The sequence below is a fragment of the Perognathus longimembris genome, chromosome 23 (genome assembly GCF_023159225.1).
Source record: "Perognathus longimembris pacificus isolate PPM17 chromosome 23, ASM2315922v1, whole genome shotgun sequence".
Lineage (NCBI taxonomy): Eukaryota > Metazoa > Chordata > Mammalia > Rodentia > Heteromyidae > Perognathus > Perognathus longimembris.
In genome coordinates this window covers 25,472,650-25,495,188 of record NC_063183.1, presented here as the reverse complement: position 1 = coordinate 25,495,188, position 22,539 = coordinate 25,472,650, and the positions used below count along the sequence as shown (strand labels likewise).

General features: G+C 38.4%; 1 protein-coding gene and 1 long non-coding RNA gene across 4 annotated transcripts in view; one reads left to right on the top strand and one right to left on the bottom strand.

The window, feature by feature from the left end:
* Wdr72 (WD repeat domain 72) overlaps positions 1-22,539 on the bottom strand; it is a 162,541-nt gene that overhangs the window by 59,746 nt on the left and 80,256 nt on the right. For all 3 annotated transcript variants that reach the window (XM_048333018.1, XM_048333019.1, XM_048333017.1), the window contains exons 15-17: positions 7,072-7,889; positions 4,069-4,160; positions 1,043-1,122 (exon numbers count right to left, since the gene is read on the bottom strand). In XM_048333018.1, the coding sequence (XP_048188975.1) occupies positions 1,043-1,122; positions 4,069-4,160; positions 7,072-7,889 (990 nt within the window). The remainder of the gene's footprint in view (positions 1-1,042; positions 1,123-4,068; positions 4,161-7,071; positions 7,890-22,539) is intronic.
* LOC125341030 lies at positions 6-22,466 on the top strand. The gene is made up of 3 exons (XR_007208864.1): positions 6-549; positions 22,100-22,110; positions 22,455-22,466. It is a non-coding gene; the product is annotated as an uncharacterized LOC125341030 (long non-coding RNA).

Sequence of the window (22,539 nt, the reverse complement as noted above, 5' to 3'; positions counted from 1 at the left end):
GGAAAAATGATTTTGTTCAATGAATTACTTTTAGTGATACTAGAAACTCATAGTCCTAAAAGAAAAAAAAATCCAGATCTCAGGATTTTGGTTTGAGCTGGCTTTTTAGAAATGTCACTGTCCTACACTGCTAGAAGTAGTGCCTGAAATGACTGAAATGTGAGCAGTAAAAATGGACAAACTGTTCTTTTACAAACACAAGACTCTAGGAGGCTTTTAAGTCTTTCCCCAAGTTTGAACTTGGCTATGCCTGCTTGGTTGACACTCTACCACTTGAGCCACACCTCTAGCTAGCTTTTTGCTGGTTATTTTGGAGATGGAGCCTTGTGGACTTTCTGGCCAGGGCTGAGTTTGGATCTTGATCTTCCAGATCTCATCTTCCTGAGTAGCTAGGATTACAGGCCTGAGCCACCAGCCTGGCCTCATACATGTTATTTGACAATACTAATTCCATGATGTGGACGAGGTAGTAGACAGGACTATGGGTCACAAAGTAGATGCTGGAGTTTCTGATCCAACTGTCATAGTTACAATAAATGCAATATGTGTGTGAGTACTGGGGCTTGAATTCACGGGGCCTGGTCATTGTCCCTCAGCTTTCTCACTCATGAATGGTACTCTACCACTTGAGCAACAGCTCCATTTCCAGCTTTTTAGTGGTTAATTGGAGATAAGAGTCACATGGACTTTCTTGCCTAGGCTGCCTTTGAACCACAATCTTCAGGTCTCAGCCTCTTGAGTAGTTAGGATTGCAGGCATGAGCCACCAGAGCCACTAGTGCCCAGCCTAAATGTAACCTTTGGAAAAGTCATGTGTTCTGACCTTTGTGGGCTCACTTATAAAAGAAAGAGAAATTAAGATGAAAGCCCAGGCCTATAAATCGGGGTAGCCTTAGATCACAATATGGCCAGACCCATGGGATAGCCCGCAGAAGAGGTAGTTTGGCCATATGTCATTGGGCTTATGGTTTCCCTCACAGTGGATTATCACTTCTGAGCAGGAAAGTTCTCCAGTAACAATGAAAACCTGGACTATGTCATACCTGCACAGACTGGTCTCTCCAGCAGGAGATCAGCTTCAAAAGTGAAAGATCGGCCTCAGGTGTACAAGATTCATGCTTACCTACAAACACACAGAACACACACACATCTTGAGAATTAAAAATGATGATGTTTAATGGTCCTTAACATGGACTGCAAATGAGAATCATCCAGAAGCTTGCTTTTACAAACGTGAATGGAAGGTGCAATCTTCGAGGCACAGGCTGATCCTGGTGAAGGTAGGGCAGAATCAGCTCAGATGATTCTCATGTATGGCCAGAGTCAAGAACTGCATATACACACATTTATATGTATTGCTAATGATTATGTTAACACAAATTCATGTCAAATGTCACATACCTTTGTATGCTTTAAAAATGTCTTTGAAATGAGTACAACCACTCTGGGAAGCACTGTGGAAATTCCTCACAAAATTAAATGTAGAACTACTCTGATCCAGCGATACCACTTGCAGGCATCTACCCAGAGTATTACAAGCCAGGATACATAAAGGCACTTGTACAGTAAAGGCACTTGTTCACTGCTGCACTATTTATGATAGCTAAGTGACAGGAACAGCCCAGATGCCCTACAATAGATGAATGGATCAAGAAAATGTGGTACATATGTACAATAGTATTTTACTCATCTGTCAGAAAGAATATTATGTCATTTGCAGGGAAATGGATGGGCCCAGAAAAAAATTATGCTAAGATAAGTAAGTCAGGCTCAGAGAGACAAATGGTGCATGTTTTCTCTCATATGTGGAAGTTAGGTATAAAATACAAACATAATTATACATACAGGGTTTTATGCATATATGTGCCAACAAAGTGTCTAAAGGTTGGTACGCTTAAGGGATGAGTCCAGTGGTGAAACTGCTCTGAACAATGAACTTTTTAACAAGATGAATACCAGGAAATGGAAACATGTTGGGGGAATAATAGGGAGGGGTACATGAATGGAAGAAGGGTAAGGAAACAGTCATTATATTCAATGTATATTATGTAAAAATTGAACCACATAACTTGAGGGTAGAAAAGGGATTGGGGAAAGATGAAAGATGATTTGGGCCAAGATGCTTTGTACTCATAACCTCACTTACAAAACTAAAATCTCTTTCAACAACCACATAATAAAATAATAAATAAATGTCTCTGTGCCTCTTTGCCAACCTAAGATGAACCACCAAACTTAACAATTGCTTCCTTATACAAATGGCTTGTGAAATTCAATCCTTCTAGGAATCAGTACCTATCATGTATGAAACCTAATAAACTATTTCCTTTGATTTATCCTTACATAGCTATTCCAATCTGATCAATAGGCAAAGCACTAACACTTCAGTTTGGCTTCTCTTGCTATGTATGGTTTACATTTTTCCCTCTTGATTGTCCTTCTTGTCTTTTTCTTAATGTTCAGTGGAAATGTTAAGAGTGAGGTAGGGCTTGTTCTATTCAAATCGGTCCACAAAGTTCCTCACTCAAAAACAGCACTTATGGGGCTGGGGATATAGCCTAGTGGCAAGAGTGCCTGCCTCGGATGCACGAGGCCCTAGGTTCGATTCCCCAGCACCACATATACAGAAAACGGCCAGAAGCGGCGCTGTGGCTCAAGTGGCAGAGTGCTAGCCTTGAGCGGGAAGAAGCCAGGGACAGTGCTCAGGCCCTGAGTCCAAGGCCCACGACTGGCCAAAAAAAAAACAAAAAAAAAAAAACAGCACTTATGAAGTGCCTTTTCATTCACTGAAAATGTACACATAATCATCCTGATGACAAGTCCACGAATCAAGGCTCTTTGATCACTAATATGTATTACCTTGGTGTTTGATTCTAGGTATGAGATAGGAAAGAATGGAGAGGATTTTTGCAGGCAGGAAAATTGTTACTACAACTGTTAATTTAAATTAGCATGTTAATATACATTTCCATTCCGGTATCAACTATTTAAATTAGTATTTTTCCAAGATGCTTTTGATTATATCTTCACTTGAGATAGTAACCTATGTTTGTATAGCACATATTTATATTTGTTTTATCATCTTAACAATCAAGGAAAATGTACCAGAAGCAATTAGATATAATATAAACAAAGAACATAAAAGGAATATATGAGAAAACTGTAACAATTAATGCCATGTTTTTCTGAAGAAGTATATACTATGAATTTGACATAACCAAATCCAGGGCATGAAACATATATGACAGGGCACGGCGATTTTGAAGTCATAGTTCCCATTTCTTCACAGGCACAGAAGGAAAGAGAAAAGTATCTTTTGATCTCTTTCTTTCACTCTCATCTTGTTGACCGGGGGACTCAACCATCAAAGCTAAAGATTGGTCTCAACCTTAACTACTTACTGGCATCATGGGGCACTTCAGAGCACACTTTAATGTGATATTAAAATTTTAATATGGGATAGAAAATGAGAGCCAACTTTTCTTGGCAATGTCAGTGAGTTAAGGAATTAATTGCAACTTCAGGGGATAGATAAAAACATCCCAGGCTCGCCAATATTACTCAGTCACTATTTCTGCTTACATAATTGCGTACTGGTTTCTGTGAATCCTTTAAAATAAGCACCAATAGCATTACGTGGTTCTTCAGGATTTGGCTCTGTAAAATCCATTTTTAACTCAATTTAATATTCAAAAGTTTCAAAAGTTTCAGACTTTTCAGGCATTTTAAAGTTTGATATATATATATATATTTTTTTTTGGCCAGTCCTGGGCCTTGTACTCAGGGCCTGAGCCACTGTCCCTGGCTTCTTCCCGCTCAAGGCTAGCACTCTGCCACTTGAGCCACAGCGCCGCTTCTGGCCATTTTCTGTATATGTGGTGCTGGGGAATCGAACCTAGGGCCTCGTGCATCCGAGGCAGGCACTCTTGCCACTAGGCTATATCCCCAGCCCATATTTTCTTTTTTTAATGATGTTACTTATTTTAAACATTTCTATCCAGTTATAGAGATATGATGGATGGTCACAGGAAAAAAAACAAGTCTGATCATATCTGTGCATATAACTCACCATTTCTTAAGTAACCATAGAAGCTGGAAAAATTTGAACCATCACTCCCAGGACTTTTCATCTTATTATGTAAAGATTCGGTTTTGAAGGATCTGTTAAAACAAAAAGATTAAAAAGATATTGTTTTAAACGCATGAAAAAATAACTTGAGAAAACAAGCTGCAGACACAGGTATTACTGATTAGCAACTTTGGGACTGAGACCCAGTTTTATTTTCAAGCATTACCTTCCACATTCATCTCTTCTGTAGGCCTCCCTCCCCCAATCAACCACTTAAAATTTAACTCCCAACTGAATGGCGGGGGGGGGGGGGGGGGGGAGTCTTAAGTTTGCTGGAATTAATTGTGACCAACTCTTTAAAAGAGGATTTCTGGATATTACCACCATTGAACTGAAGGATTCCTGCTTGCTAGACAGGAACTCTACTTTGGGAGTCATGCTCCTAGCCCTTTGTTTTAGTTTTTTATTTTTACCTAGGGTTTTACACTTTTGTCTGTACTGGCCTCAGGCTATGAGCCTCCTATCTCTGATTCCTATGGATCTGGGATGGCAGGCATATACCTCCCTCTGTGTACAGCTTGTTTGTTGACGTGCTTTTTGCCCAGGCTGCTTGAGCCATGATTCTCGTGCACTCTGCCTCCTGAGTAGTTGGAATTACAGGCATGTGCCCCTACACCAGATCCTAAGATTTTATTTCTGTCAAAGAATTCTCCCCAGGTGCCATTAGATTTTGTGCTGGGCCAGGATTTCTGTCACGGTAGTCTTTAGACACCACCAGGGATGTTCTGTAGGCAGGCAGATAACCATTTCCTTAAAAATCAGGTGAGTTATATACCTTATTTTAAGCATTCAGCGATTCTCCGCCTTCACAACAATTTACTTAAATAGTTCAAAATGCGGAAGAATTTGGTGTGACAAATCCAACACACAATTTTTATTTCTCAAAAAAAAATGTAAAATGAAATAAAAGATACCCAGACTCTGATAATAGATCAGATTTGGAGTGACTGATTTAGAGGAGCAGTGTAATGCTGACACCTCCATTCCCGTTCTAGAATGTTTGATGGAGATGCTGTAAAGAAAGACCATGTTTGGCAACCATTTAAACACCAGGAAAAGCATTCGGAAAATCTGTAAGCTCTCCCACAGGACACCAGTCCACTTTTCCATCTTCTGCTCTTGGTCAGAAACAAATTCTTGTCAAACAGTTCTGCCCTGTGGGTCTCACATTTAAGCAGACAACAAACACTTCTTAGCAGCCCAGGTTTTAGGAATTGAGAAAACTTAGCACTAAGCTATCCCACTCAGCTCATTTTGTTAATGAGGAAATGAGTCCCGGAGAGACTAAATGCTTAGCCCACAGGCATATGGCTAGTGGGACAACAAAACTAGGGCTTATCCCTTGGTCTTTAGGCTCCACATCGATTGCCTTTTTTTCCTACCATACTTTTGCGATGTATGTGTGTTTGTTAAAAAGTCTTATCTAAGATTCTTTTTAAATATATATTGGAGCATTTAAAATAAACAAGAGGTAGGGAAATTATGTAAAGTGCCACAGAAATTTACCAGCCACTGTTTTTTTATTGTTAGACTTAACAAACTGAACATTAAAAGCCCCATGTTACAAACGCATTAGAAGAAAGAAGCTAACACTAAGGACCATAGAATTCCACCAGACTTGAATTCTTACCAAAGAACAGAAAGGTTGAGCACCATCTACCTCCCAGTGATGGGTGAAAGCAACAGTGTCTCTCCTAAAAGGCTTTCCAACATACACAGATGATTTTCTCTGCTTCCCATCATCTACGCTACTTATTTAAACTACAAATATTTGCCTTATTCTTTTATTTCTGTGTTTTTTACTTGCTTCATGAGCAGTATTTTCATCATCTGAATGCATTACTAACCAAACCTTAAAATTTATTTTTCTATGTCTTCTGTAGGTCATAAGCTAAGGAAACAGGTTTAATTTGGGGAACTGAATTCAATCCTGTAAGATCAGTCTGTGGAAAATTAAACAGGAATTTATCAGTGGTGAAAAAAAAGCACAGAGAATTGAGGCAACTAGTTAATCACTCTCTGGAATTAGGTTGGTGTTCAGTCTTAGATGGTCAGGAGCTGAATTAGCTTTCTTTCTACAACCTTAGTATCTTCACTTGTACAACTTGCAAAATAACACTATCTGTATACCAGCTCTGTTATGCGTATTAAGTTATATAGGTAAAGGGATTACACAGTGACTAGCAAATATTAAACACTTGAAAAACAATAGTTATTACTGCTAAACTGTACTTTCTATAATGAAGTACTAGATAGTTGCCATTAAAACGTATATCATTCTGGGCATCAGTGTGGCTCACATCTATAATCCTAGCTACTCAGGAGGCTGAGATCTGAGGATTGTGATTTGAAACCAGCCTAGGCAAGAAAGTCCATGAGACTCTTATCACCAATTAACCACCGAAAAAGCCAGAAGTGGAGCTGTGACTCAAGAGGTAGAGTGCTAGCCTTGAGCACAAAAGCTCAGGGACAGTGCTCAGAACAGCATAGACATATGTGTGTGTCAAAATATAAGCTCGTGTGTGTGTATCAAAATATAAGCTCAATGCATGATTTAAGATAGAAAAATTTCATCTTTCCCTTTTTTGATCATATATGAGCTACATCATAAGTATTTCTTGTTCATACTTAATTTGTACAATATAACAATATATAATGTACTTCTAGATATGTTATTAGTCTAATGGTTAGCACTCAGCACTAAGTCTTTCTGAGCACACATTAAGAGAACAATGGATATTTGTAAACTTTAAAATACTTAGACGTGCTGCCAAATTATCTTCCAATAGGAAGAGTTTCTCAAACTAAAGTTTTCATATTTTAAAGAAGTCATGTAACTGCCTTACTCATTAGGAAGGAGGAAGAGGAGATAGCAGAATACAGAAATAACAGCTTTTTTAATGTCTTTAAGTAGTATAGTCAAAATCTCTAGGCATGTCTTACCTGTCAAGTTCACAGGCCAACTCCAAAGGCATGTCGACTAACTTATTAACTAAAAACAGTCTGCTCAACAAATAGACTATAGTATTTGACTCTGACAGAGAATCATAATTATTGTCCCATCCTGTTGGTGCAGTGACCTGGTTTGGAAGAGCAGCTGTGTATTTATTAGATAAGTCCAAAACTTTTCTGGAAAACAAATTTACTCTCGAGGTCTCTTTCTTCATTTCCGAGCTGCATAAGTCCCAGCCAGGGAGCATCAGTGAGAAGTGGTCTTCACTGGCAGCAAGTCCCAAAGACACGGGACCCTGCAGCTTCAAGATGTGGAGATGCCTAATGCAGAGGTTGTCAAGTTCTTTATCCACTCCCCAGGGCAACAGGCAGGACAGGAACAACTTCGCTGTGTCTATTGTGACCTTGACATCCACTCTTCTTGATGGCTTTGGGTTCATCTTCTTGGAGTTCTTCATCTTTTTCTGCCTTTTAATGCTATCATTTTCTTCAGAGAATCTGAGGGTATTATCTCCCAGGGTGGGGCTGTCACAGGTAGACTTGGCCTGTGTCTCTGCCTGGAGGGAATTGCAGGAAGCTTTATTTCTTTTTATGGTCAGTGTGGTCTTCTCTACTGTGCTCTTGGCTCTCCTCAGGATGTCACTACCATAGAAGGAACTGGAAGGATCAACATCACCAAGTGGAGTTGGCAACAGAAGTTCAACAAGGTTTTCCAGGTCGAAGAGAAGAATATGAAAGCCAACGCTACTCCATTTCGTTTTCACAGGCAAGACATTAAAAGGTCTTGGGAAAGGCTTGGCATCAGTAACCTACGGGGAAAAAGGATTTTTGTGTCAAAATTCTCATTTTGGTTTTTAAGCAATTGTATTAAAGACTCCACGACGTCAAAGTGTTCTACAAAGAAAATACCGAGTTACACTTAAAAGCAAAGTAATGCTGAGCTCAACTAAAGACAAATGTTTCCGCAGATTTTGCCTTCCTAAATATTCTATAATCTAATGTTCCTTAAAAACTATTCTGGTTTTCCTAAAAGTTTTACTTTCTAAGGAAATTTGAACTAGGCCTCTGGAACAAGATGGCACAAGCTTTATATATCCTCTGAAATACACATCTTCCTACTATAGTATATGCAAAAGAAAATATCCTACATCCAACCATCTCTTCTTTTCCCTGTATACATGTAAGGCCAAAGATCTATCACAGAATTCTACACATAACCATAGTGAGTGTTTACTGATGAACATAGCTTGTCTTTTAATATTCTGTTGCTTAAGAAACTCTTACTTTACAGATTGTACATTTTTTGTCTTCCATTGAAGGAAAAAAATCCGTAAACCAGTAGAAATATGAATATTTCCTTGCATTTTCACAGTAATTACAGATTTGTACAACTCATGTAATTTGATTTTCTTTTTTTTTTTTTTTGGCCAGTCCTGGGCCTTGGACTCAGGGCCTGAGCACTGTCCCTGGCTTCTTTTTGCTCAAGGCTAGCACTCTACCACTTGAGCCACAGCGCCACTTCTGGCCGTTTTCTGTATATGTGGTGCTGGGGAATCGAACCCAGGGCCTCATGTATACGAGGCAAGCACTCTTCCACTAGGCCATATCCCCAGCCCCTTGATTTTCATTTTTGTGTTTGGCTTGCATTATGGAATAATTTTTGTGTTTTTCTATTTAGATACCCAATGGCTTCCATGCCAGTTGTCTTTTTCTCAGTGATCTGACTACCAAGGGTGCCCCATCAGTGCATCTATTATTACAGAACACTAAATTGTACAATGACATTGAGAAAAGATTTAGTTAGCACCTGGTCACATTAATTTCCCTCCCTTGGTCTTACTTATGTCTTCTACTCTTTCACAGGCATTTGAGAACATCTATCTGAACTTCCAGACTCTATCTCTCACCGACTTACAACATGTTTAATTTCATCTGATAGTTTTTTAAACTGTTCATAAGAATGTCTATATTATTGGTTTATTGTTTAACTCTGAGCCAACTATGAATCCTTTCTCATTACTTTTGTTGTTGTTGTCGTCTCTATCCTGCTAGAAGTTTGTCGATTTTGATCTTCTTTTCAGAGAATCAACTTTTAACTCTGTTTGGCCTCTAAGTGGCATGTTTTTCTGGAGACAGCTCTGCTGAGTATAGGGTTTTCGCTTGACTTACTGTCTTACAGAATTTGGAAGGCATTATTCTGCAGTCTCTGGCTTCCTTTCATTCACTGGAGAAGTCAGCTGCTAGTCTAACTGTCACTCCATCTGTCTTTTCTCTCTACATTTTTTTCCCCATTAGATCCTTTCTGTCTTCAATATTCTGCAACAAACTATGATTCTTGTGGATATGGATGTTTTTCCCCAAATGAGCCAGAGATAATCGGACTTATCTTTTGGAGTGTTTTGCCTATCCTGCCATCTCCTCCAGGAGCACTGATTTATACATTTGGCCAAGCTTTCCTTCTTTGTCTTTCTGTGTATCATGCTGCACAATCTCTTCAGAAAATTTCTTTTAGTTTGCAATTTTCATTTTCACTTTTCTCTAATATGCCCCTTCCTACTACTTCCATTCACCAAGTGTGTAATTTTGATTTTTACCTATTTTTATATCTAGAAGTTACATGGGGTCCTTTAAAAAATATATAGTCATCTTAGAGCCAGTCATTTCTTACTCGTAGCATAGCCCCCTTCTTTCATTTTTTTAAGACATGTTTATTTATATCCTGTATTTATAGCTCCAGTTTCCAAAATCTCTCTAGCAATGACTCTGCTTTTGTGCTTTGCTGGTGCTTTCCTTGTGTGTCTTGTTGTAGTTGAGGTGTGTGTGAGTGTGTGTAATTTCGTAAGTGATGAGCCGTGAAGGCACATTCTTCAAGAGCGGTGTCACTGTCTGGTACCCAGGGCACTACCAGCAGGCCCCTGTTTAAACAGATTTTCAGCATAAAGTTTTTTTTCAATCCTTGCAGCTCTTATGAATGCAGACCCCCAGGTCCAGACGAAAACCTTTGTCCCTGTTGGTGGTAGTAGTGTTTGGTTTTGCTTAGATTTTTTTTTCTTTAAGAGGCACAAAGGAGGAACAGAAATGGGGGAAGAAAGGTGAACAAATGAAATAACACTATTCAGTAGACACTATGTCAAAAATGATTTATGTAACTTGTGGGGTAGGGTTGGGAAGGGGGAGAAACTCTGGGAAAGCGAAGGAGGGGTAGCATGGTTCAGAAAAGAAATGTACTCATCACCTGACTTATGAAATGCTAACTCCTCTGTATAACACCTTAATAATATCAATATTTTTGTTAGTGGTGGTGGTGGTGTTTGTGGGGCTTGAACTTGGGGCCTGGGTGCTGTCCCTGAGTTCTTTTGCTCAAGGCTAGCACTCTACCACTTTGAGCCATAGCACCCCTTCCCATTTTCTGATGGTTAACTGGAGATGAGTCCCACAGTTTTAAACTTTACTGTCCAGGTTGGCTTCGAACTGTAATCCTCAGATTTCAGCCTCCTGAATAGCTAGGATTACAGGCATGAGCTACCAACCTGGTAAGTAGCATTTAAAAAAATCTTTTTAACCTTCTAAGTAGTGCCAAGGCCAACAAATATAAATACTTTCATTGTCTTTTTGTGAAACCTGTCCCTGGATCTGGTGTCCTCTTTCGATGAGTGCACAGGCCTTAGAGCATAACACCCTCGAGTGGTCTTCCCAGGCTCCTACCTCTGCCTTGGACCTGTCTCCTTTAATGTTTAGTAGTGAAAATAGAAAGTACAAATTCCCAGGGATTAACTAGCATTCAGCTTCTTCCCATCAACTTTGCTGTTGCTTTTTTTTTTTTTTTTTGGCCAGTCCTGGGCCTTGGACTCAGGGCCTGAGCACTGTCCCTGGCTTCTTCCCGCTCAAGGCTAGCATTCTGCCACTTGAGCCACAGCGCCGCTTCTGGCCGTTTTCTGTATATGTGGTGCTGGGGAATCGAACCTAGGGCCTCGTGTATCCGAGGCAGGCACTCTTGCCACTAGGCTATATCCCCAGCCCCTTGCTGTTGCTTTTGAGGTGGTTGTTTAAGCTAGGAACTCTTGCACTCACGGATTCTTTCCACGTTTTCGTTAGGGTAGCTTCTTCATCACACAGGCTGGGGACAGATGTCTGTCTGCCCTCTTCCCAATTTTACTTCCCAAATCTAAAATTTATCTGGAACTCTGCAAAGATTCTAGCAATCTGACATAGTCCTTGTTCTCAATATTTTTATTTTGTGATCCATTCAGCCATATTAAACCCACTGACCTGTAAACAGAAATCCTAAATTTGTATCCCCCCAATGTGACCACCTTATCTCAAGAAGTCCTAGATACTTTCTTTTAAATCCACAATGTTATTCCAAAAGCAAAGTTGGTTTCATTTGAAATTAAGTTCATTAGATAATTAGAAATCATTGCTACGTAATAATGTACTATCATTAAAAAGAACTATAGTCTATCATCACCATGTAAAATTTTACAGTGTGTGTGTGTGTGTGTGTGTGTGTATACATGGGTGCTAGTCTTGTGGCTGTTAAGTCTGGGCCCGGGTGCTGTCCTTGAGCTTTTGTGCTGGATATCACTTGAGCCATAGATCCACTTCTAGCTTTTTGTGACTAATTGGAGCTAAGAGTCTCACAGACTTTTCTGCCTAGGCTGGTTTCAAACTAAGATCCTCAAATCTCAGCCTCATAAGTAGCTAGGACTACAGGCATGAGCCACCAGCACCTGGCTAGAAGCATATTTTTAAAGTCCTTTTATTCACAAACTGACATGTTGAATGTAAACTCCTTTGTGCAGCTACTTATGGATAATCATAAAGTTTTGCTACCAAAGGTCCTTGAAAATATAATTGCCACTATTTTATACCTAAGTAACATGGAAAAGTGATATTCACTGCTTACATTAGTAATTCATACATTACAGACGGGGCAAATATGATATTAATGGCTATAGTAAATTTTCAGCTAGTTTACATTACTTGTGTATATTTCTCAAAGTTTCTTTATTTTTAAATTATTTTTGTATTATCTTCAAGTTGCTGTACAAAGGGGTTACCACTCAACAAATCAGTCCATAAGTACAATGCCTCTTATGAACATCACCTCTTTCATTGTTTTCCCATCCCTCCCAACCCAAATTCTCCCCTCAATTTCCCCAGTTTCATAAGATATGCATTGCATATAATGACTTTATTCTCTCGCCATTTAAAAATTATTTTTAAAAAGTAGCATGTGAACTCATGACTGATGTGATTAAAATATAAACATATTAATTTTTAGAACGATGAAAGACACCAAAAACATTCTAACAAAATTATTTTGAAAAGATTTACCAATCTGTTTAAAAAGAAAAAAGAAAAAAAGAGTCTGCAACAAGCCATTAAATACAAAAGGTCTATCATTCAATCATCCCATAGGCCACTGTAGAAGTATGAGGGCTAGATACGAATTTTATGTTACCAGATGAAAATTTCATGTTACTGATTGGCCTGTTGCTTAACAGCATGCACTGGGATTACCTGGTAATTCCCCATCCTGTGCTTCCCAGGCTCTAGACAGCACTTTCAATCCCACTCTCTGGAGTTACAGGTTGAGCCAGGAGCAAGGTATTGTTTTCCATGAGGAAAGCAAGAGAACAATACAGTGCATCCTCTGAGCTTTGGAAGGGCTAACAGTAAACTCAAGCAGACACATCTACATGTGAAAGCTCCAGCAGCAGGTGGGGAGTAGGATGAGGCACACTGGGCTGCCTTCTTTGTCTGAAATCCACACAGACTCTCAGCAAAAAAAAAAAAAAAAAAAAAGTCTGTCAGAAAGTCTGTGAAGTAGGAGCCCAGATGGCGAACGAGCAGAAATTATTCTTTTTCTCCCTACAAGTACCCCCAAGTAAATGATGAAATGAATGCCAACAACAGAAAGTCAATCTTGAAACAACCTGATGCACAAATAATAAAGAAAAATAAGTGACCGGAAAGGTTGAAGCAAAATATAATAGGTGTGAAGGTAAAAGTACACCTTTAAATGTGTATTCTTTATAGTGTGCATTGATTTAATTTTCCCTTCTTCCCACTGTTCAGTGCTTGCCTCTTCCTTTCTACCAGATTCAAAAGAGACAAAATAGGCAAACAATACTGGTTTTATTCCCTCCCTTTGAACATGGAAATGTACTTTCTAACAACATGTTTTGATAAAATTTCACTCTCAAGATATATCAGATCCCGTACTGATTTTGATACAAAAGGCTTTGACCGGTACAACCAACCCCAACCACAAGCATACTGTATGTAACCTGCTGAGGAAAATGTTTTTTATCTTCTCACACTCATGACTTTGTGCAATAACACTTCCCTATAAATATTTAAATAATGACAAAAACATACAGATACTAGATGCTAAAACACACTAGGGACTTAGTTATGTTAGAGAACAAAGAATTTAGACATGCTCCTCAGTTTATGGAGGAGTCATCATAGGAAATGACAGGCAGAAGGGAAATGACTCCTTCAAAGTGACTTATTTGGAAAACAGCCAAGCTAGGATTCTCGAGTTTGTTTCCTTTTCTCAACTTTTCTACAGAAAACTCTCTCTACTGTAACATCCTCCAAGAATAAAACAATTGTCCCACTTATTATATCTAAAATATGAAAGGGTCCTTGAGAGTTAAGTATTTGTTTTATGAGATATGGCACTCACAGAGATACAAGGAAGACAAAACTGTGAGAACACTTTGCAACTCGTGCCATGTGGCCAGTATTACCCTAACACTCAAGCCAAAGACACCATAAGATAGGAAAAGCTACACCTGGGTCTGGCATTTTGCTGATTAGAGATGGAGCCTCATGGACTGTTCTGCCTAGGCTGGCTTTGAACCTTACTTACTTCTCTAAATCTCAGGTTTCTAGTCAGTATTACAGGTGTGAGCCATGGGCCTCTGGCCTTAATGGAATACATCTATGAAAAACCAATAGCTATTATAATTAAAGGGAATTAAAAAAAAAGGCTCTTCCTCTAAGCTCAGGAAAAAGACAAAAATATGTTCCCTTGCACTTGTGTTTACCACTGTAGAGGTAGTTCTAGCCCAGGCAATTATAAAGGAAAAACAAATGAGAATCAATCACATTGGAAAGACAGAAGTAAACTGTTCATTTGTAGATTGCATTATCTTACATATAGAAAACCCTAGGATGAACAGTCTCCTTCTCTCTTAGAAACACATACCTACAGCTTATTAAAACTAATAAGATGCTTGACTGTGTCAATCATAACCCTGTCTACCATGCCAATGTACATTTAGGTTTACTTTGACTAATAATAAAGGCAAAACGATCTTTTAAATTAAGCTTCTGAATAAACCTTGAAATGAATAACCAAACTACTTTGAAACTAAAAAAAAAAAAAATTAAATCTAGTGGATGGATTTTCCCCATCAAGTCTGTTACCATAGTTTCCATAGTTTATCTACCACAAACATTACTATAATATTATAATTTAATACCTATGGCTGGGTGCTAGTGGCTCACGCCTGTAATTGTAGCTACTCAGAAGACTGAGATCTGAGGATTGTGGCTTAAAGCCAGTCTGGGCAGGAAAGTCTTTGAGGCTCTTACCTCCAATAAACTACTTAGAAAAAGCCGGAAGTGGTGCTGTGGTAGAGCACTAACCTTGAGCACAAATAGGCTCAGGGACAGTGCCCAGGCCCTGAGTTCACGCCCCAGGACCACCCCACCCCACTCCGCCCTCAAATGTAACTATGCAATTAAATACTTTTAATTCACCTGACTAATCTTCATTAATTATAGATTTAGAATTTACCTTGTGAGAGCTTATCATACTGAAGACAAACTAAATCAGGATCTCTAGGAAAGGCCAATGGAGATTTCAGTGGTCCTACCTGATAGAGGAAGCTATTGAATCCTAGATAATTTTTTTGTTTTCATTAACTTGGAACTCAGCCATTAAGCATTAGTCCTACACATTACCATAAGTCCATCTCTAACCTCTATGTGACCAGAGGAATTCACTTAAGAAACTGTCACCTAAGTGAAAAATAAGTGTCTCTGGACACTAGCCCTGTTAAGCACCTAATTACAGTTCTGTCAAAAGTCAACCTGCTCTGTAACCGATGTGTCAGCACCAATGGCCCCATCTCTCCAGAGCTCCCCTCAGCCAGCCCTCACTTACTCTTGGGTCCTAGGAGTCTGTCTCTGATGCCACTGCTCAGATTATTTCCCTTCCAAATCTTACTGCTAGGGAAGGCAAAGCAATATAGAGAACAAGAGTTTTGCTAAGTAAGATGTTTCTCTACAGAATGCAAATAGCCTTCTCTGAACATACGTGTACAGGAGGCCATTGAATATGTCCCACGTTCCCTTTGAAATCTTTGAAGTGAAATTTCAGAGTGATATGTACTGTGAAAGTCTTGAGTAAATTGTTAGAATTTTCTAGTGATGCTGCTTCAGAACGCATTGGAGTAAACACAGGTGTTTGTTATGATTCTGCCATACCACTGGAGAATTTAGCACTTCTTTTATTACTTAATAATCTAATCTGAAACTTACACTACTAGTTTACATTGAGAAATACTTCATAGTTACTTGTATTTTTTGTGTGATTTACATGCTAATCTTCTCCTAATTTTCTATTTAACTACTTCATTTTCTCATCAGTTTTTAAGAGTATCTTTACAACTAAATATATGACTCCTGTATTGAATACACTGCAAAGCTATTTCAAGTGTCATTAGGCTTTTAATTTACATTGCAGGTGTTTATAATATATTTGATCTTTATTAAAAATAATTTTAATGCATCTTTTTGAAATTTTGTCCTCTTTTTAGGTCCTTTATAAGCAAATTACTGAAAATAATATCAAATACTTTCTTCTAGTAATCTTCTATGGTTGTGAAGCTTAATTTTGTACAAGGCAGGGTCACAACTTTGTATTTTATACAAACATTACAAACTGATTGTACAAAAGCCAAGTGATGTCTTTCTACCATTGACATGAAGTATTATCGTTCCAAAGAACTAGTTATACCCCTGGTCATATTTGATCAAATATTTGACATATCTGATCAGTTTCACCCATTCTGCTACTTACCTTCCCCCCTTTAATAACACTCACTATTCTATTTTCATATATTCACATAAAGTGCTTCAATCATATTTATCCCTATCACCCTATTTTCTAATTTTTCTTGTCTCGATTTATATAAATATTTTTCCAGAAGAATTTTGTGTTCAATACATCAGTTTTCCCGAGAGATTTGAAATGTATGATGATTAAATTAACAGATTTGTGAGTATAGAACATTTTAAAGTGTTTTCCTTTTGAGACTACCGAGTTCAAGATTTTCATGACTTTTAATCATATTTTAAATAGAGTTTTGTATAGGCCTTGCAGTGATAAAATATATTCTCTTTACTTTTTATTTTTTATTAATATTATGATTTGAACTTTAATTACATTGGATTTTCCCATTACATCAATTATCATCAATTAGTTGGAGAGGGGTTTAATCGTGACCTGTTCATATGTGCATACAATGTACCTTAATCAGACTCACCCCATTACTGTCACTTCCCTTCTTTCCTCTTCTTCATTCCAATGTCAACTAGTGTCACTGTTCAAGATTCACACATGCTCATCAAGTATTTTTGCCATGTTTATACCTCTTTGATGTTCTCCATTTACCTTCTCTCCTCCCATAAATGTCTATACCTGGATAGGACCTGCTTTAGATTTTTATCATCCATTTTTATATTTTCTAAGGCATAATATAGCTTGCTTAGCATTTTTATTATTTATATTAATATTTTATGTAGATTTTCCACTCCTATTATATTCAAATAAAGGGAACTTTTTGTTTCCATTTTTTAAATTTACTTTTATTGTCAAGGTGCTATACAGAGGGGTTACAGTCACATAAGGTACTGAGTACATTTCTTATCACACTTGTTACCCATTTTTCTTTCTCTTATCTTTTAGCATTTGCTAAATTTTCCAGGAAAACAGTTAAAAAGTAGTAGAATGGGAGATTGTGATTTCAATATATTGCTGCTTTAAAAATTGATTTATATGTGTCCTTAGTATTATTCTGAGTAAGTTGGAATCATTTTTCTAGGCCTACTTACATGAGTAACTAACTATTCCTCATTAATTTCTATTGTTTGATGTCCATTTGTGCATTAACAGTGTATAAATGAGCTGGCATGGAGTGGCTCACACCTATGATCCTAGCTACTCAGGAAGCTGAGATCTGAGGATTAGGTTTGGAGCTAGCCTAGAGAAAAGTCCATAATACTGTTTATCTCCAATTAAGCAGCAAAAAGCCAGAAGTGGAGCTGTGGACTAAGTAGTAGAGTCTCAGCCTTGAGCAGAAAGAAGTAAATGTGACTTCAAGCCCTAGTACCAGCTCGCACGCAAACACACACACACACACACACACACACACACACACACACACACACATACAGTGAGTAATGTTCATATTGTCCCACAGTCCTGAGTAACTTCATCCATTAAAGATTTTCCGATGGAGAAAACTAAAGTAGTATTTCTGGATATATGACTAAATGCCTCTCCAGAGTTCAGCTGAATGGACTGATACAGAAGGTCCACTCAACTTTTGTTTGGATTTAAGTTTAATTTTTGTTTGTTGAGACAGGATGTTGCTGTGTGGCCCAAGATGGCCTTAACCCTGTGATCTCCTTGCCTTAGCCCTCAAATGCTAGCATTATGAGCATTTGTGTTCACACCCAGATATTACCAATTTTTTTTAACTAAAAGCAACTTCCTGACAATCCTGTAAACAATCCTGTAAAACAATCTTATTCTATGTAAAAAGGGAATTCACACAGACCAACATAAGTTTATATTTCATGCTCTAGGAATGAATACACTTAAAAAAAAAAGTAACAGAGGCTAGCAGATGTCTGTGGTTTGAAGAGTGAGAGAGGTTTCTTTGCTATCTATAAATGTCAGGGTCTTCTCAGTACTGTCAAGCACTTACTTCCTAAAGTTCAGCCTTGATCCATTAGTGATACACGAAAACCAATACTGCTACACTGTGTTTTGGAAAGTCTTAAATTACAACATAGCCATACCTGAAAAGTCAGGTGGCCGCATGGATTACTGACATGATATCCAGGAAAAGAGAATGCTTTTACATTTTCCCCCCTCAAATACATCAAGGCATTAACTGATTTAATACACATAACCACATAAAAATTTCATGGAAAGTACAACTTAAATGCTGTTTTACCTATCTAACCTTCTTGTCTCTGAAGGCTGTTTACCACTGGGATTCACCTTGTTCTGGGAAATCTACTATTTCCCTTAAAACACGAGTTTCCATTAGCAGATGGAGTGTCCCATGTCGGTTTACCTCTTTCCTAAGACTAGTTCTTTTTCCTGACAAGATACATGCTTCCGACAAATACAAACAAGCTCCCCCTTGCCTACTTCATTGCCCCGCTTCAGATTCTAAAGTAGAAAGTTGCCCCGCTTCAGATTCTAAAGTAGAAAGTACAAGTTGGAAACAAAAGCAAAAGAATTCTTAACAGATTAAATGATAAACCAAAACTCATCCAGTGCTAAGAGACTTGCACACAATTTTCACTGAAATATCAGATACAGATTTTTGGCGTAAGAATGATTTGATCTTTTACTCCTTTTGTAGGGGTGAGACCATTTTAATGCACAAACACAAACCATAAAAACACCAACTGAACCTTTCTTTTACCTTTGTCAACGAAGTAACATTTACTTATTTTACCATGTCTGCACTTGCAATTAGGAAAGTATCTTTTGTTAACCTTTCTTTTTTACACAGTTTAGCTTAAGCGGTGGTGTGTGTGTGTGTGTGTGTGTGTGTGTGTGTGTGTGTGTGTGTGTGTATGTGTGTGTGTGTGCAGATACTGGGGCTTAAACTCAGGGATTCATGTCTTTACTTGGTTTTTTCACTTGAGGCTGGTTTTGCTCTACCACTTGAGCCACAGCTCTACTTCCAACTCTCTTTGCTGGTTATTTAGACATAAGAATCTCAGAGGCTTTTCTGCTTGGGATTGCTTTGAACTTGGTCATTAGATCTGAGCCTCTTAAGAAACTATGATTACAGGTGCCAGTGAGGCACCAGCACCTGGCTATCTTAACCTATTTTTAGGAAAAAAAAAATTCCATGTTCAAAGAGCTCATTTATATTTCTCCATAGGAATTTTATCTTCATTGACAACAACTATTTTTTAAAAAGGATTTTAAAAAAAAGCTTAACCAAATGAGAAAGATCTATACAGAGCTTTGCTCATATTGTACCAAATACACTTTCACATCCATAATTTCATAGGTAAAGGTCACAGATAGAGAAGCACGGGTGTGAACAGCATATATCTTACAAAGCTAGGAGAAGAAACCTGGGACCAGCAGTTGACCAATAGGAAGAAACACCTACCTCTTCTATGTGTAAATCAAACCATCAGGGGCAAATGAAAAGTGCTGGGCCCTTCTTTTGAGATTCCTGGAGCCCTACCTGGCTGGAGAGAGTTGTTGGCAAGAAAACCATCTCTTTCATCTGGTGAGGTGAAGAGCAGCATGATTGGCAGTGCAAATAGAAGACAAAGGAGAAAGCCTTCAATCTGAGGCGGATATACAGGGAGAAGAACATGGGGAGCTGAGTTTACAATAGAGGCGACATTATCAAGCTAATGGCACAGGCAATCTCTGGGCCACCACACATCTGGGTATCAGCAGGGCATCCATTTTCAGCTAAGTGTTAGAGTACCTTTTTGCTTTCTCTCACCACTGCAGGGGTAAAACAACCCAGCGAGGGAAACCCACTGACTGGTAATAAATTACTATATTGGATACTTTTTGTTTTCTTTCTGCCATGACTTTACTGTGTATTCCTGCTATCATTATCTATTAAAGTAGAGCCTGCTTTTGCAAACTGTATCTAACTATATATCTATATATCAGCCCCTATGCTCACACTGCTTTGGCAAGGACCCCAGGGTCAAGAGGCCCCTTTGACCTTTCTCATCTAAGTCTTTCTGACCATTCACTACTTCAGGCAATCTCAGCTGAACAGATGGACACTTTTCCAGGACCCTATAAAGCTTAGAATTATCAAGATAAATGAAAATGTGTTTCAGGCTTCAAACTGGCTTATGAGTATAAAATGTTATTACAGAGTCCTACAAAACCTCCAGTTTGAAAGTGATCAATGGGCAAACACAGCATGTTTTCTTTTTAATTGGAGGTTTTGTTTTCAGTCTGAGACAGCAGAATTTTGAGAAGTGGCTAACTAATATAATAGCCAGTTTTAAAATGCAGATTAAGTTTTGTCATGCATACTAGCTCTTAATTGATGATGAAGTAAGGCAGATATGTCATGCGAAGATTAAGACTGCAAGTGTGGAACGAAGTAAAAAGGAAGGTTTTAATTTGCCTTAGGAATGTACAATTCGTCTCTTTCACTGCATCATTTACCTGTTGGAAGGAGTTCTCATACTTCTGGCTATCTGGATGTAACAGGAAAATTATTAGGGTCAGCTTTATTTTTGTATATATTGATCACCCCATGTTAGTATATCATTGTGGTTACTAAAGTATTTTGAAATTGACAGTTAAGCCTTAAGGATGAAAGTATATGTATTTCTTCACTTATATTAAAGGCTGTGTGTTTCCTTTAAATGAAGTAACCAGGCATTTTCATTGTTCAAAGCAGGCTACTTTTTTTTTTCTTTTTTTGGTGCCAATCTTGAGCCTTGAACTCTGGGCCTAAGGTCTGTCCCTGAGCTTCCATACTCAAGACTAGCACTCTACTAGTTGAGCCAAAGCTTCACTTTTGGATTTTTGGTAGTTAATTGGAGATTAGAGTCTCATGTATTTTCCTGCCTTGGCTGGCTTTGAACCACAATTCTTAGATCTCAGCCTCCTGAATAGCTAGGATTATAAGCAAAAGCTAGCAGTGCCCAGCGTGATAGAATGTTATTAGTAATTACAATGGAACAATAGGTATGAGCCAAGATTTTAGTAAATGTGGATGCAAAGTTACCTTTTCTTAAAGACATAAGACAATGAAAAAAGAATTTTAAAAAATCCAGTGTTTCTATTATACAACCTGAAACTATTCTGAAAATTACAATTATAATGAACATGTTGAGTGTTATGAAAATGTGTGAAATTGGGCTGGGGATATGGCCTAGTGGCTAAGAGTGCTTGCCTCGTGTACATGAAGCCCTGGGTTCAATTCCCCAGCACCACATATACAGAAAATGGCCAGAAGTGGCGCTGTGGCTCAAGTGGCAGAGTGCTAGCCTTGAGCCAAAAAGAAGCCAGGGACAGTGCTCAGGCCCTGAGTTCAAGCCCCAGGACTGGCCAAAAAAAAAAAGAAAATGTATGAAATTGTATTAACTGAAATATGGTAGATTGAGGGAGAACTCAAATGACGTAATTCCTTAGAAAGGCAAAGTAACAGTTCAACAAAATAAAACCAGGAAGCAGGTAATTGAAAAGGATGAGAGGGGCCAAGGTGAGGGGGTAGATGAATGAGGATGAGTAGAGGGGAGAACACAGTCAATACAAATAAAATACATTTGAAAGAGCTTAAAGTTAAAATAAGTTTTTGCCTTTGACGAACAGTACTATTAGTGTTTATATAATCTTAAAAAATAAGCCAATGAAAATTAAATCATTCATAATCACAACATTTAGGGAGATGCTTAACTTTTTGAAGTTAAAATCTGGAGAGAAACCATGCTTATTCACAAACTTTACAGATAGAATCCTAGGAAGTGGGCAATGGGAGCAAATACCTGTAATCCAATAGCTACTTAGGAGGAAGAGAGCTGATGATTGTGGTTCAAAGCCAGCTGGGGCTGGAAAGTCTGTGAGACTCTTATTTCCAAATAACCACCAGAAAACCAGAAGTGAAGCTGTGACTCAAAGTGGTAGAGCACTAACCATAAGTAGAAAAGCTCAGGAACAGCACCTGGGTCTTGAGTTCAAGCTCAGTAGGTCCAGGTGTGGTGTTGCATATTTATAATCTCCATTATGTGGGAGATGGAGCTCATGGATGAAGGTTAATACTGGCAGGTTACAGAGACCTTATCTAGAAAAACAGGGTGGACACCATGTTGCATGCCTGTAATTCCAACTACATGAGAGAATTGTGGTCTAGGGCTGATCCTTGAAATGGTGCCAAGACTGTACCTAAAGTTTAATGAGGCAAAATGTCCAGAGGTGTGGCTCAAGTTGTAGCGTGCTTAGCTAGCAAGCCAAGGCCCTAAGTTCAAACCTTAGCATTGCTCGAGGAAGAAAAAAGGAAGGGAGGAAGGGACGAAGAGAAGGAAGGTAGGAGGGAAGGAGGAAGGGAGAGGGAGAGGGGAATCTTAGAAATCATTATCTGTATGGTATTAGTATGCTTACACAGGCTTCTATTTTTCCTACCTTTCCAA